Source organism: Populus nigra, chromosome 4 (genome assembly GCF_951802175.1).
Source record: "Populus nigra chromosome 4, ddPopNigr1.1, whole genome shotgun sequence".
Lineage (NCBI taxonomy): Eukaryota > Viridiplantae > Streptophyta > Magnoliopsida > Malpighiales > Salicaceae > Populus > Populus nigra.
Window position 1 is genome coordinate 12,286,799 of NC_084855.1, and position 16,409 is coordinate 12,303,207.

Sequence of the window (16,409 nt, forward strand, 5' to 3'; positions counted from 1 at the left end):
AAATAAATCAAGAACCCTCCATACAAAAAAAATATTAACTTTCATATTCAACTCGCATAACTGCAAGTCAAATAATTATTTTTCTAACATAAATGAATTAATATATGAACATATTATTAACGTATTTTTTTACAACAAATAAAAATAAAAATAAAAATTTAAAATATTAATACTTACATATACTAAAATATAGTGAATACAATGTGCATTAATAAAAACATTTAATATCTTATAGTAAAAAAATATGACAATGTTGCAATTACTACATCGAAACATCATTTTCTTGATCTTTGTATAATATTTTTTAGAAAAACTAAAAAAATATTACAAAAAATAATGATAAATTAACAAGTGTAAAATGATAAAAATATAAAGTATAAAAAAATATAAAAAAGATTTATTTTCTAAAAAAAACATTATAAATTTATCACCATTACAGTAAAAATTTGAATTTTTTTTCAATTGTGCTATTTCAATGGTAAAATACCATTTCTTTTTAGTATATTAATAAAATAATAATAATAACAATAACAATAACTACAAAAAGGAAATTCTAAAACCGATGTTCATAAAACCTGAAATCTTTTAATACCGGTCTAAAAAAACAAAGTTCCATTGCAGCCTCTCATGAACTCAGTGGCATTATCCGGACTCGTATCTCGATAACAAGTGAAAACAGAGCCTCCAACTGTCAAAAACCTCAAACTGACGGTTCGCGCGACTAAAAATGCCGCAAGAAATTATCCCACACCATCAAAATGTCACCGGCTCTATTAATGTTAAGTACTTCATCACTGCTGGGGCAAACTCATGGGCGCCTCTCCTTTCTACGTTGTCCCCTGCTGCTATTTTTCCATCCGAAGAATGTGAATAAGATGCATCAGCTTGAAGAAATCGAATGCACAAGCTCATGTTACTAATTGAATTGTTCTTGTGGATTCATGTCAGCATATCATCTGAATGGCAGAAGGCAAAATACAAAACTTTCTGGGAAGAAACCCTAAATGTTCCCCATCAGACTGAACATAAATGCTTCCACTGCCAGAAATGTCCTCCACTTCAATAGAAAATACACTGCAAGATTTGAGAAGAGTATAAATAGTAATTAAACACTTCCTACTGATTTGAAACTCATCTGCACTATGATCAAACTGAACTGAACAGAACTGGCTGCTGTTTACCCCAGCCCGAAAGGATAGAACCACTTTTATTAAAAATTGCTGAAAAAATATGATTAAGCCAATGAAGAATTAATATCAGATTGCATGATGAACCTTTTCCTCGGCTTTATTAGTTGAATACTTGATAGTTTGAATAGAATGGCTCCACCAAAAATGGCAAAACACCAACATTGAATAATCATGAAAAACAGTTTCATTTACAGGAGGGACCTACCTTCTTGAAGATACATTCTTCACTGATAAATGTGTCCCATTGTACAGTCTATGTAGCTTCAGAATGAAGTCATACCACTTAAAGTCCTGCAGAATCACAACCTGCAAAATAGAATACAGCCAAAATTAAAAGATAATGCAAAATGCTTGATTTATGTTATGCTACAGAAGTACTTTCAGTGAATTAATAATGTACTCCACCTCAAAGTTTCCACTGGAAGGGTCAGCATTTGGAGTAATTTTCATGCCACCGCCAAAGTACTTGGCATTTCCAATACAAAGAGCTGTCACTAGAGAACATGTTTCCCACTCACCTTCATTGACCTATATACACAAGATTCTGTGGAGTTAGGACAAAAGGACAATTGGCACTCTTAAAGGAAAGTGCACATCATAAGAAGCATATGATTTCACAATGGTATGGATATAAGAAAAGTGCACAGCACAAGACATTTTTCTGAATTCTTTTCGACTAGACTCGCCTTGATTCTAAGGTCTTGGTTTTTATGCCCCATAAAAGCTTGCAGAGCACCTATAACATAGCATAGGTTTCCGAATCTCTTGTATCGTGATGCAAAGTAACCAGCCTTGGCACTCCTGTAAATCACAGAGCAACTTTTTTAATACTGCCACACGCATTTACTGAGAGAACTGCAAAACTTCCAAGTTAAACTTACAGATGAATATCAGCAACATTTATGAAGTAATGAGATTCTTCTTCACTTTCTCCAGTAATTACACCAACATCCACTGGTGATCTCAGCCCTGCAGAACAGCTCCAGCAGGGTTTTTATACACAAAGAAGAAAAACATAAATAGAATAATGACTAGATCATAAAAATTCTCTGAGAGTGAAACCTCTTCTGCTGGTTGACCAAAACAAACTCGATGCATGGAGAAAATAAAAGATTAAGTACCTTCAGCAATTCGATCAATGGCTTCACGAGGATCATTTTTCCTAACAAAAGCAAGTGATGATAAACACATCTGTCATGATCAGGAGCAAATATTATCTCATAAATAACTCATACCAGATTAATCCAGATTGAAGTAGAACCAACTAACCAGCCCAATGTTCTAGCAAAGTCAGACCCAGTCCCTAAGGGTATGAGCTGTAGAAAGATAAAAACATAATTATATCTAACCTTGAGAAATCCACACCATGGAATTGGAAACTTAGCTTTGCAGTGATGCTAAAAGTAAACATGAAATCAAACATTATCACATAACAGGAAATGAACAAATACAAGAACCGAATGGCAACACTTACACCTAGAGCAGTTGAACGTGTAGCCTCTCTATTGTGATTGGCGACAGGTTTCCCAGCCCAAAAGAATCCATTAACAACCTGCTTATTTGAAGCCACGGTTGATGAGAGACAAACATTGACCAACAAAAATGGCCTATTTGATTATTATCATATATGCTTTGTATAGACAATTTTAATACCTAAATTAGAGAGCAAAAATTATAAGTTGATTTTCTGTATTTGTTAATCTAATCAGATGAAAAGCCAGGTCTGACCTCGTGAAGAGTACCATCACCTCCAACAGCAACCACAGCATCAGCACCCTCCCTTATTGCCTGCAACCAATTAGATTTGATATAATTCAATCTCTCTTATTTAGTGAAAACCCTAAACCAGTTCAGTCTCAATTTATACCTCCCTTGTAATGTCAATTGCATGATATGGACCTGAAGTCAGAGATTCACATATCTGCCGATAATTTAAATAAAAAAACACAAAACAAAATCAGCACTATTTAATTCGAAAGTGGAATTGGCATTAAAATCAACGAAAATGGGCTCTCACGTTACAATTTTTATCGAGGCGAGACCGGAGATAAGGCAGCAGTTTCTTCCAATCCTTGCCTGTCCTCCCATTAGCCCCTGCTCCGAATAATAGGTGTTGTTTTTTTATCTGAATTTTCTCAAGAAACAAACAGGAAATGCAAGAGAGAAAGAGAGAAAAACCTCGGGGATTAACGATGAAAACGAGGTCGCGGCGGGGAGAAGAGGAGGAGGCATCGTGGAAGATCGAACGGTCAGGAGAGAGATCAGAAGCCATAGGTTTGGGAAGCTCTGCTTTGAGAGCAGGAAACGGTTTTAATTTTGAATTAACGGGAAACGAAGATGCGGCCACAGCCACTATTCCTCCTCCCAAGGAAACCTGATAGCAACACGCCATTCTTTCTTCATTTACCGCTTTTAACTTATAACGCCACTTTATATTAATCTCCTCCCAGCTTTAATTAACCAAGGGTTAATAATTAAAGCAAAGCAATGCACGGCACAGTGCCACAGCACCCTTATTGATTATTGTTTTTGAGAGCTGCTGCTTATGCAAATGGCGACAGAAGGAGTGGCTTATTAGTTATTAGTGACGCGGAGAGATAGAGAGAGAGGGAGGAGTCGTTATTAACAATGAACAGTTGATGTTAATTAAGTTTCACAGCAATGTTAGGATTTATGGGCACCTGTTCGGCAACCCCGTATTACCTTGCATCTGAAGAAATTCAATTTTTATTTTATTTTAAATTAATTTATATATATATATAATATTTTATTATATTAATATTAAAAATTTATTTTAATATATTTTTAAATATAAAAAATATTTAAAAAAACAATTATTATCACATTTTTAAACAAATTATTTTTAAAAAAAACTAACCTAAAAATTAACAAAACTTAAGGTTGGAAGGGAAGTTAACTGTGTTTTAATATATTTATTATTATAAATAATTAACGTGATATTAAAAATAATTTTTTAAAAAATATATATTTTTATTATTTTTTAAATAAAAAAATATTTTAAAAAATAATTATTATCAAAACAGCTGTAACCGTACCTGATTTTCTAGTTGTATGAACTGATTACTCACCAGTATTGACAAGTGACAACTCCTTTTTTATTTTTTTCCGTCTCCTCTTCAGATTGTAGTTTACTGGCGAAAAAATAGGTTTGAAGCCTCTAATCTTGCTGCTCGGCCGGTTCAACATTGCAGTGATCCTGTCACACTCGTGAAAAGGAGATTTCCATGAACGGAGCCCTGTGCAGTGATCCTGTCATTCACACTACCACAAAAAATAAAAAATAAAAAACACTATTTAGAAGGTGTTTGTTTATGCAGTAACTTCTGCTTTTAAAACTTGCCGCGTAAACATTACGTTTGGTAACATAAAAACTCACCTGTTTTTTATATGGGATCCATGTATATTTTGGTGAAACACCGTTTCGTGAGAAGCAGTTGAGAGCTGCTTCTCACGTCTGCACCCATGTGAATCATATTCACCTGGGTGTCCAACTAAATATAAGTCACCTTAGCACTGTTCACGTGAACAGTGCTAGGTGAATAATTATTTATATTAAAAAAAATTATATTTTACTCGAAAAACTAGTGTTTAATATTATTTAGTAACACTACATAAATTAGAAGGGAGATCAATTGATGACGTAACATTTACAGAATTTGATCGCAAGCCCAATTATGTTCTTGTCGGGTCCGACCCAGTTAAAAAATTTCAGTTTTTATTTTTATTTGTAATTGTGTTTTATTCAAAAAATTAGAAGGAGATCGTTTGATGACATAACAAAAAATTCAGTTTTTGTTGTTGCGCACTTAAGAAACCATGGAAAATATAGTCCTTATTGGATATATTTCGTACGTGATGAAATTGCATATAGTTTAATGGAATAATAAAAAAATATTTGATATCAATATTATTTATTTCATAATGTAATAACAGTAGTTAAATCTATAATATTTAAATTAAAAACCATCAATATATATATATATATATATATATATATATATATATATATTATTTTTATAATGTCAATTTGAAAAGTATTATTTTAACCAAGCACATTAAACTACTTTTTCTTTAACCTCAATTTCAACCACAGTTTTAACCAAACACCTATTTTTTCAAACCAACATCAACTAAAAATACTTTTTATAAAACAACTTTTTTCAAACCACAACCACAACAGTTACCGCAATACCAAACATACTCTTAATTATTTTCCACGCGCCATTTAAAATAAAAAATGAATACAAAAATCAATAAACTAGAAAAACTAAAAAGAAAATAAAAAAATTGAATGATAAAAAAAAACAATTAAACTAATTAAAATATTTTAAAAAATATTTGGTCCAGTTCGATTTTAATTTCATAAACCTGACACTAAAAAATTTTAGCCGAACCGAACCAATTTAGTTAAAAATAAACTAAATTGAACTGAAAAAATTAAACTAAACCGAAACCCATCAGAAAGTAAAAAAAACTAAAAAAAAATATAAATTTTGGTTTTTAATATAAGATGATCAATCCAAACCAAACTGAATAGAATCAAAATCGGTCGATTGAGTTTTGATTTTTAATATAAAGTAATTGAATTGAACCAAACTGAAACCGGTCGGTTGGAACCGGTTTTGGTTTTATTTTTTCATTTTCTAAAATTTCAGTTTAGTTGTTTTTATATGTAAAAACCAGATCAAAATGAAAATGATCACCCCTAATTTAAATGGAAACAACAATAAAGTTGAAAAAAAGGGGTAAAATTGTTTTCACTCCTATAAGTTTGGAGATGTTTTATTTTGATCCCTGTGGTTTAAATGTTTTCAAAATTTCAAAATGTTTTGGTATATTAGCTATTTACACCAGGGCAACAATATCCAGTAAATATGATTAAAAACTTAAGATTTGAAAGAAATAGTTTTAAAATGGGACCCATGATTATTTTTATTTTCCATTCAGCTTTATTATTTTTATAATTATGCATTTAACACCCAATAACTAAGAAATATCTAGTTGAATTCAAAACACTCAATATAAGGTTGTAGGATCTCCAGCTCAAGAATTCGAAATTAAGTTGCAACAAAAAGCTCCTAATTGAAATTTATTTATTTTTATTATTATTAACATGGTTGTTTGAATTAACTTATAAGTATTCAACTAATTTTATGGGTTTTAAAATTAATAATCATATAAGCTTCCAGTAACCTTAAAAAAACTCAAACTTTTAACATTGAGTAAAAGTAATTGAAGTTTATCTTCATTCTAAAATAGAATGTGCAGTAACAATTTATATAAAATACTTGGAAACTTCATTTACGATAACTATCAAATCTTTTAAAAAAATTACCAAGAAATTACTGATTTCTTTTTTTTTTTTTAAAATTTCTTAATTTGGGGAGTGATGCTTGAAACTTCTATTGTTTTTGGATGAAAATATGAATTTGGGTATAAAATCTTATAAAAATCAATTTTAACACAACTTAAAAGTCCAAATAAATTGGTCAAACAAAAAAATAATAATTCCAAAACCCTCTGAAAAAATCATAGATCTTTCATGTGAAAAATTAAATTGAACCCAACCAAAACTGATGTGTTTAAACTGATTTTTTTTCCGGCTTGATAATACACACATATGATTTGACTGAATTTTTTTTTTACATAAAAAAATCAAACTAAATTGAAATTTTCGAAGCTGGAGGCTTATGATAATTCAACAAACACCTGCGTTATATAGTATAGTTTTATTTTATTAAATATTAAATATTTCCTTAATCGCTGACGTAGCTTGTAAAATGCGAATAAGCTCGTTTCTGCGACTTGCTGCCACTTGCCACACCCAATTTCTCTCTCTAAGAAAAATTGAAGAAAAGAAATAGTACCAGTCGCTCCGCTCAAATGGAAAATATCGGAGCTTGAAACCCTAATTTTCACAATCTCTCTCGCGCGCTCTCCCTCCCTCTCTGCTTCTCCTTGGATCCAGGTAGCTCCTTTCTGAACAAAAACCCTAGTCTCTGGAGGTTAGCACAAATGAAACCTCAGGATTTAGAATTTGTCTAATTCGATCTAATATCCAACTTCTTTATCTTAAGAATTTTTTTACAATCAAGCGCTGTTTAGATATCTTAGGGCTCGGTATTTTAAACTCCGGTTTTAAAAACAAAGAAAGAATGAACGATTAGTGATATTTTGCAGATATGTGAAATTCAAGCTTCATTGTTGGGCTGAGTAAGATTTTGTCCATATATCTCAATGAATTTTATCGTGGATGGAGCTGGATCAGTTAATGGTTTCAGCTTGGTGTTAGCTTATATTTGACCATTTCTTGGTTGGTACTAACTTGGGTGTGTTGAATCTGACTGGACATGCGCTGGATTAGCGATCACTGACGAATTCCTGGCACTGAATTAGCAAATTTTTGTTAGTGAACTTGTCTGGGTTATATCGAGGAATAGTTTTGAACATATACAGTTATTGAAAACGGAGAGATGGTGATTGGAAATATGAGCATGGTTTAGCTGATGCGGGATTTTGTAAATTTGAGCTTACTTGTAGTGATTAGTGGATAGAGAACAGGAGTGATAAAATTGTGTTTGGTTGTCGATGTACCTAAGCTTTAGCAGAATGAGTTTACCAAGTGAAGATGAACTTGGATCGAATCAGTACTTGGAAACAAGCAACGAACCACAAAAGTAATGACATTTCTTTCCCATGTACACGATTTTCATGGTTGATTTGATTATTTTTTTTTGGTATTGCTCATTTTGTTTCTGGTGGGATTTTAATAAGTGATATTGGCTGTTTGAATGATACAGGAAGCTAAAAATTTCATATACAAGAAAATTTCTACTATCCTTGAGTGAATTGGATGTTTGCAAAAAATTACCAAGCGGGTTTGATGAACCATCTCTAAGGTATCGCAGGTTACATGGTTATTTCTTGTTTGCAGAACCTTTATCTCTTACAAATTTGAATGAAATGGTGTCTGTTGTAGTCAATACTGCTACTGCTTTCTTCATGTGTTGCTGTGAAACTAATTCCCATTTTCTTCCGTGCTAGTGAATTTGAGGACACTTCACAGGACCGATATAGAATTCCTGTCAGTTCATCATCACAAAGTTCTAGATGTAATGATAATAGTTCATCCCCACCCACTAGAGGGGACTCAAGTAATTTTTTTCGAGGTATTCATGGAAGGTGGGATAGTCGTTCCTCTGGAAGGAGTGATCGAGACAGTGACTCTCAATCTGAATGGGATTCAGGTAAGAATTGATGTAAATTTGCTGTCCTGGTGATTGTTCCATAATGTGCCCCAGCTTGCATTTTTGGGTCCTGGTAATAATTAAACAGTTATGTTAAAAATGTCAGTACCAATGCTATGGTTATCTTTACTTCTGTTATGAGGAGCTACATGGTGAACATCCAGTTACTGTGGGAAAGAATTCCCTTTCCTTGTTAGCTGGATGGACTAGGATTTATAAAATTAGTGCTCTACTATCATCATGTGTTACATCTGAAAGTAATACCTTGAGCATTTTGTAATTTAAGCCATTTATTAGTACCGAGCTGTTGATCAATTACTTCATATTTGGCAAGATTGAGTTTGTTAGGTGGCATACCATTTCAAAATATGATATCGTTCAAATGGCTCTTCCAACAACCACTAGTGCAGTGCTTGAGCTTTAATTGTTATTGAGAAACCCTTCCTCCTGCATGTTCGATAGAAATCTCAGGCTCATGTCTGTGGATGTAGCCCAAATGTGGAATTGTTCACTGCTGACAGCCAAGAGAATCAAACTCGTGTTTTGTGTAGACCTACATAACTTGAGTACCCTCTAATTGTCATTTAAAATTCTAGTTAGTTTTTTGTTAGTAAGTAACTATTATGCCACACAGATAATCCTCCTTTCCTCTCTGTTTATTAAGAAACAAGAAGATGATTAAACCAACCTGTTAGGACCAGAATAGTATAAGACTCTGAATCACAGGCTTTTGAAAAGTGGTTAGAGATTTTTGAATAAATTGATGCATTTTCCCTGCAAAAAAACTTGTGATTTGTTCCAAAGGAACAATCTATTGAGATGATCTTTAATGCTGGGAAAATGTAAAACTTCTCTGGCCTCTGCTTTGTATATTTGAATGAGTTTGTTCAAACCTTAAGGTTGGCAATTATTTTGATGCAAGTTGGCTTATTGTATCATGGTTTAACCTGCTTATGGAATTTGAAGAACTTAGTTGCTTACAGTTAATTTTTAGCACACACCATGCAGGAAATGTGGGTTCATAAATATCTCTACTCTTTTGGGATTTTCAGGGAATGTGATTGTTTTTGGAACTCTAGGAAATTAGTAGTAGTTAGCAGAATGATAAATACCAATTCCAAGCTATTCCAAATTCTCCTATCATGGATGATGTGGCTATGAAATGCTGACAGACTTAAGTTTGAGAAGTTTAGGGCTGATTGATTTGGTTCAAACTTCCTCCGAAGCTTGGCAGCAGGAAATAGGATGTAGTTTGTAGTTCACATGTAATCACTCTGTCGTCATTAGACAGGTGAATGGGATTTCCCCCCTCATTTAACTCAGCATTTTCTTTTTTCTTTTTCCCTCATGCCCTACTTCTGGAACAAAAAGAGCAGACCTATGAACATGTATCATGTTTGTGTTTGTCATGCGTCACCAATGACTTTGATTCTTTTGGCTTCTCATATTATACATGCATCTTGTATGCTCTCGGGAGAAACATAAATATTCTCAATGTGTCTATTACTGCAGTTATTTACTAAATTTCTGTGGCTATTTTTTAATATATGCTGCCTGTGAGATTTCAATGGACTGTTGGTCTGTAATGCAAATATTTAAATTACAAATCCAGCCACAGTTATTGAATGGATGAAGGATGTGTATATGTCTAGATTCTGGAAGGCGTTACATTAACCAATCTCGGCGACCTTGGCAAGTACCTGAGCATGATGGACTTCTTGGAAGTGGTTCTTTTCCTAGACCATCTGCATATGCTGCAGGGCCATCAGCTCCTAAGTCTCGATCTAACGATCAATTCCAGCTCAATAGGAATAATGAGCCATATCAACCGCCTCGCCCTTATAAGGTGAAACCTGTTCTTTTTTGTTCTGTTTGTATTATACTGTCAGCCATTTAATGCCTAACTGGGTCTGGGTTTGGTGGTATGTATGGCTTTTATTAAGTACTTTAGTCTTTTTCTAGCAATTCTCCTCTTGAAGTTTGTATAACTCTTCTGTGTAACATTTCAGGCAGGGCCTCATTTGCATAGGCAGACTAATGATTCACTTAATGATGAAACATTTGGTTCATCTGAATCCACAAGCGAGGACAGAGCAGAGGAGGAAAGAAAGAGAAGAGGTAATGTCTCTGTTTCTATAGGATTTATATGGAAGAGCAAGCAATTCTACTTTGCTTCTAGTCCAGTGATAGGTTTCCTTAAATGAATGCAAGTTTAACATATCATGTCCTTTCAGCTTCTTTTGAATCAATGAGGAAAGAACAACATAAAGCTTTCCAAGAAAACCAGAAACCAGAAAAGTCTAAAGATAAGTTTGATTTTACCGAGTTACTAGAGGATTCAAAAGATGATAAAAGATTTCTGAATAGAACCAATGAATTGAACAAGACTGTGATACAACCTATGCCAACCAACGAGCTTGATAAGCCTCTCCATTCCTCACAAGCTCCTGTACCTAGACCTCTTGTGCCTCCAGGATTTTCAAGCATGATAGCAGAGAAGAGTACGGGGACAAAATCTTTAACCAATCCTCTTCCTTCAGAGGTGATTCTCTTATATTTTTCATCAAATATATGTGCATTGAAAACTTGGCTGGTCAGGATGCTCTTCATTTATATCTTTTTCTCAATATTATTTTTGACAAGGAGTCCTCAGGCTCTTCCCACTACATGGGGAGTAAGTTTTACAATGTTCTCTTAACAGAGCAACATTTTACATTCATGCCTCTTAAGCAATGCTTGGGAGATTATCTAACATACCACAATCATGCAAGTGCCTATCATATGGAACTAGCATTTTTAATCTGTGTGTAATAGTCTTGTTGTCACACCATCTTCCTCTTATCAAATTAAGCACAAGGCTTTGGCATTGCTAGTATATTGTTATGCTGCCTGTCAGAATTGTTAGGAAGTCTCCTGGCTGTGGTTGAAAACCTTTGCATCGCCAATGGCTGCTTGATTTACTTCTCTTTCCCTTTTTAGCTTTTTGATTGTTATATGATATATTGCCATTTACTTGTTCTTTACTCCACGATTCTGGTGTAGATCATATTTATATAGTTACTTTGCAAAATAGTATCTGGTACTAATTAGTGTCTCCACAGATATCACTTGCAGGGAGATATTGAATTTTTAGCTGAGGCATCCTTAGGTGAATTTATTTTTAGATCCTTGCCTTTTCCTGTGATTTCACAGGCTCCCAAACCATTTAGTATCTAGGCCAATACTTGCTTCACACGTGCTTACACATGTTTCCAGAAACATTAATGAGAATGATGATTTCTTAGAACATCATTATTCGTTAAAGAGTAAGATTAGTGGCAGTGAAATGTGATCATATGTTGGTGATGGTATTATGTTGCCCTGTTGGTGTCTAATTGTTTGTCAGTAAATCATTACGTTTTATTAACTGTCCTTTTGTTGATTGCTATAGGCTGGCAATGAACTTGAGCTAAGCCATTTGCAAGCTAAAGGTACTTGTGTTTTAGACTGGACTTCAGATAATCAAGATGGAAAACAATCTTCAGAGGGAATGCATTCGAATTTGCAACAGCCTAGAAGCCCAATTGCTCATGTTTCCATTAATAACAAGAGCGAAAGGATTCTGAATATAGCATCAGTTTTTGATGTTTCAAGTAAAGAAATTGGCTCCAAGACTTCAAATCTTTCAGAAGTCTTTATAGCTTCTGAGAATTGTGAAGTAATAGATCTTGATGCTGGGGATGTCACAGGGGATAAAAACGTGGGTGACTCTGGTTCATCCCATTCAACCTCAATTCTAGACAAGCTTTTTGGCAGTGCTTTAACACTAAATGGTACTGCTTCCACTGGTCCCTCCAGTTTCATTGAGGTAATCCCTTCTCTCTCTCTTTTTTTTATGGTATGTATCTTCAGGCTCTCAGTAGACTCTCTCTCTCTCGCTCAATGCTTATATTCATAATCACTTTATTTTTGTTTGCTTTATTCCTTTGGTGGTGCTAACTTTAAGGGCTGTAATGGAATTATGATTTGTTCAATTTCAGAATCCGCAGCCACCTTAAAAAATATTTGTTGTACATGTCAATGCAAGCTCGTGTCAGTTATAATTGTTCCCTCGTTCAACCATAGATTACTGAACATTAATCTTCCCAGGTTTCTGGGGTTTATGTTCACTGGAGTTTTGGATAAATTTTGTAAAGGTTTATCTAGAATACATCATATTTTACGTGGTTCACCTAGCTTATAGTAGTAACATGAAAGGTTATGATGAAGTTGCAATGAAGAGCGTGTTATACACAAGTCTCATGAAAATTTAGCTGTGTGGAAGTAAATTTCAGCCTTGCCATAATAAGATCAACCCTGAAATTTTGCTGGCAACAATGAAATTCTTCATTTTTATCCCCATAAGGTACAGAAGTTGAATAAAGATTGTGGTGGAAACATGAAAAGATGCAATGAAATTACAATGAAGACTCTGTCAGACAAGTCTCATGGAAAGTTTTTGCTGCGTGGAAGTAAAATATCCAGTGTCGCTAAAATAAGAACTGTTTAATTTTGCTCTGTAATAATATTTTTCACTTTTATCCCCATAGAAAAGGTACTGAAGTTGAATGCTATCAACTTGGGTGAATGAACTTCACTAATTCAAATGAATTTTGTTCTTCAAGTGGAGCAGCATGGGTTCACACCCAGCTAGTTTTGTCTTTCCAGAGAATGAATTGTTGCCTTGTGTTGTACTTGGAACTGGTGTTTTTTGAAGTAGAAAGTTCTGTTAAAGTTTAAAGCACGAATTGGTAGACTCTTTAAATATATTTTGTTGTTATTTCAGCATCATGATGTTAAAGTAGATGACACATGGAGCCCTAAGACCGGTCAATCTTCCAAGTTTGCTCAGTGGTTTAGTGAAGAAGGTATATGGACAACACATTCATTGATATATGTTGTCCACCGTCCACTATCTCTCTTAGAGCTTAACTTGTATCACTGAATTCTAATTCTTTCACCCCCCCTTTTTTCCTTAAGCAGAAAAGAAACCAGTCGACAATCTCCCATCTGGCAGGCCAAATGATTTGCTCTCACTAATTGTTGGTGGTGAAAAAGGTGGATCCCAGGTTAAAGCTACCGATCACGTGCTGCCAACCTTTCCCTTCCAGAGCTCTGAACTTGAAGACAGGCATTTGTCATCAAATCTAAAGCCTGTCAGTGTTGAAAATAATGAGAAGAGGTCCAACGCTGATAAACCAGATGTAGTTCCAGCTGTACTTACATGTGAAGACCTTGAACAGTCTATTCTGTCAGAAATTACTGAGAATGGTTCAACTTCGCTGCCACCTGTGCATGGCTGGAGTGGTGGTCATGTTAAGATTGAGCAGCAGAAAGCTGAATATCATGCATCCCAGCACCTTCTTTCGTTGTTACAGAAGGGGACAGGCCTGGATAATGCAGCACCATCTGCCAATCTAGGGATTAGTCAGATCAGTGTTGCAGACAGACTACAGAATACTGAAGTGGCAAATCCAAGCAATGCACCTCGCAAGCTGAGAGATGCAGATGCTGAAAACATTCCCAATCCAGGGAAGGCTTTGACTCTCGAAACACTTTTTGGAACTGCTTTCATGAAGGAACTGCAATCAGTAGGAGCACCTGTTTCTAGTCAAAGGGACTCTGTTGGACATGCAAATGATAACGCTTCAGAGTTTCATGGGCTACCCGTACCTGTAATAGATGATGGCTTCCTTCCTCCAGCTGAAATTGTGTTGAGCTTGTCAAGTCACAGAAGTGGTGTCTTGGCATCAAAGCAAAGACAGCAAATTGTATCAGATAGAACTGGAGAGCATTTGTTAGGCTTCAATCCTCAAAATGAAGTGGATTCATCACATCTTCGAACTGAACTGGGCTCTAAGATTGGTGGCTTTGATGGGTCTGTTGAAATTCGACTTCCAGAAGAGGATAACTTGATTGCAGTCAGTGGCCCTCTGAATCTCCAAAACTTTCTACTTGCCAGGACTTCAGCTAAATCTGAGCTATTACAGACTCCAGGAACATCAGTTGATATTGCTGAGAAACTTGCGGCTCTGAATTCTGGATTCAGGGAAGAAAGACCTGTTGTAGGTCAAGAAGGTCAACCATTTCTTCGTGGTCCTTATGATATGAGGGAGCCTGATGCTCACTTTCATAATCTCCATGTCCAGTCATCTTCTTCCCAGCTTCACCCCCCACAGTTGAATCATCCAGGGCCGATGTTCCATCCATTAGGTTCTCATCCTGCAAACATGAATGCTCAGATGAAATTATTGGCCCCTGAGAACATTCATCACGATGCTCCTAATAATCAATTCCCAGCAAGTATGCTCCGCCCCCCTTTCAATCACCCCAGCCGCACACTGACTGGATTTGATCCTAGCACACATAAGTCTGTGTTACCACAAATGCACATGCATGGCAATTTTCCACCTGCTCACCTACAACGTGAATTTCCCAGAGGTGCGCCTCTGCCTCCACATCCCAGCAATCAGGTGACTGGTTTTATGCAGGAACCAGGTCCAATGCAGGGTTTCCCTTTTGGTCAAAGGCAGCCCAACTTTGGTGCCCTTGGAACTCCACCTCAAGGTATAGACTCATCTTCTAGTTGATTCCTTTCTGCCTTCTAACAATTAAACAGATTGCCTTATATTTAACAACGAAGTCCCTCCTTTTCTGTGGGTTCCTCACTCTAATATTGTTCAAGGATTTTTCTCTGCACACATCTATTATACCATTTCTTTTCCGGTGGCAAATGTTGATAAAATTACCTAGTTGTTCTAATTGATGAATTTTAACTACGATAAGATTGCATGTCTGTTTCCCATTTGGAGTCCCAGAAAAGTTACGCTCACAGGCCTCGGCTATACATGATTTATCTGTCTTTAAATTAGATTCCATATAATGTAAACTCCTACGCATGCATCTCGTGTATTGCTAGGCATTTAGTAGATGTGTTCAAGGTATACGTTTATTTGTTGTCATGTCATCTGATTCTTGCTCAATGGATGGGCAGCTATCGATGTTGGTGGTGAAAGCAATCATCCGGAGGCACTCCAAAGGCTGATCGAGATGGAGCTCAGGTCAAAGTCCAAGCAAGCTCACCCATTTGCCACCCCGGGCAATGGTCCAGGAATATACGGTCACGAGCTAGACATGGGTTTTGGATATAGATAGTGGATTTCGACTCTGGTTGTGAGGCGATACACTAACGATCTCATGCTTGGATCCACATGGCATGGTGAATGGGTTTGATATGCTTCTTCGGAAGGGATTGCCTATGGTTGGATGTAATTAATGGAGTTGACAGGGAATTGGCATCTAGTTGGGACTTTTGCTTGCTTATTTCACATTTGAAAAATACCCCTTCCCTTCTTTAATACATATATATATTTATACATAAATTTATAAAAAACAAATAAAAAATATATTTTAAGAAACTCCTCAACCCTGGCTGAGGTCAGAAATCAAGTTTGAATTGTAACATGCGGGGATAATTAAAATTCTCTACGACCAGAATCAGATCGCCTCCAGGCTGCTACTAAGACGCGGATAATTAGCCTTTGATTTTTCGTTTAACCACAGGTAAAAAAAATGTTTGGTTAGCTAAGTAGGTTTTTTTTAATGGTCCAACTTTTGTAGAAGCTTTTATATTTATAGAGATTTGTTTTTTTATTATTTTGCTTGTAAAAATTTATTTTATAATCAAATATTTTATTAAAAAAATTAATGTTTTATAACCACAACTAATATTGTTTTAAAAAAACTGTCAAATGCCTCCTCAGAAATTATCAAACAGTGTTTTGATTTTAATTTAGTTGTTTTAATTTTTTTTTAATATTATATTTCAAATTTTATAATTTATTTTAATTTTATTATTTGGATAATAAGTTTTGAAGATTAAATTTAGAATTTTATTTTTTAACATTTGAGCTATAGTTGAAATAAGTTTACT

The 16,409-nt window shown here is 34.9% G+C and overlaps 2 protein-coding genes across 3 annotated transcripts; one reads left to right on the forward strand and one right to left on the reverse strand.

Annotated features, from left to right (window-relative positions):
* Positions 1-476: 476 nt before the first annotated feature.
* LOC133690992 (sphingoid long-chain bases kinase 2, mitochondrial) lies at positions 477-3,755 on the reverse strand. Its single transcript, XM_062111280.1, has 12 exons — positions 3,369-3,755; positions 3,208-3,284; positions 3,058-3,111; positions 2,919-2,978; positions 2,665-2,742; positions 2,460-2,506; positions 2,312-2,352; positions 2,072-2,159; positions 1,877-1,991; positions 1,596-1,718; positions 1,396-1,496; positions 477-1,074 (listed from the first exon to the last, which is right to left on the reverse strand). The coding sequence occupies exons 1-12, from the start codon at positions 3,580-3,582 to the stop codon at positions 945-947; spliced, it is 1,128 nt and encodes a 375-aa protein (XP_061967264.1). The 5' UTR covers positions 3,583-3,755; the 3' UTR covers positions 477-944.
* A 3,241-nt stretch (positions 3,756-6,996) lies between these two features.
* On the forward strand, positions 6,997-15,858 carry LOC133690542 (uncharacterized). Of its 2 annotated transcripts, XM_062110767.1 has the most exons (11): positions 6,997-7,179; positions 7,392-7,888; positions 8,012-8,110; positions 8,256-8,458; positions 10,111-10,304; positions 10,468-10,576; positions 10,693-11,000; positions 11,889-12,305; positions 13,263-13,344; positions 13,460-15,043; positions 15,471-15,858. In XM_062110767.1, exons 2-11 carry the CDS (start codon positions 7,800-7,802, stop codon positions 15,629-15,631), a joined length of 3,246 nt encoding a protein of 1,081 aa, XP_061966751.1. In that variant the 5' UTR covers positions 6,997-7,179; positions 7,392-7,799; the 3' UTR covers positions 15,632-15,858. The 2 variants fall into 2 exon arrangements, with proteins under 2 accessions (XP_061966751.1, XP_061966752.1); XM_062110768.1 differs by lacking the exons at positions 6,997-7,179; positions 7,392-7,888; positions 8,012-8,110 and having other exon boundaries at positions 8,326-8,458; positions 10,071-10,304.
* The last annotated feature ends 551 nt before the right edge of the window (positions 15,859-16,409 follow it).

Excerpts from the sequence above, each read along its gene's own strand:
- LOC133690992 (XM_062111280.1), bottom strand. The coding sequence starts at position 3,582 with ATGGCGTGTTGCTATCAGGTTTCCTTGGGAGGAGGAATAGTGGCTGTG. Across the intron at positions 2,979-3,057 it reads CAATTGACATTACAAGGGAG|GCAATAAGGGAGGGTGCTGA; the intron begins GTATAAATTGAG and ends AATTGGTTGCAG. Across the intron at positions 2,507-2,664 it reads CACGTTCAACTGCTCTAGGT|CTCATACCCTTAGGGACTGG; the intron begins GTAAGTGTTGCC and ends ATCTTTCTACAG.
- LOC133690542 (XM_062110767.1), top strand. The coding sequence starts at position 7,800 with ATGTACCTAAGCTTTAGCAGAATGAGTTTACCAAGTGAAGATGAACTT. Across the intron at positions 10,305-10,467 it reads AACCGCCTCGCCCTTATAAG|GCAGGGCCTCATTTGCATAG; the intron begins GTGAAACCTGTT and ends GTAACATTTCAG. Across the intron at positions 10,577-10,692 it reads GGAGGAAAGAAAGAGAAGAG|CTTCTTTTGAATCAATGAGG; the intron begins GTAATGTCTCTG and ends ATGTCCTTTCAG.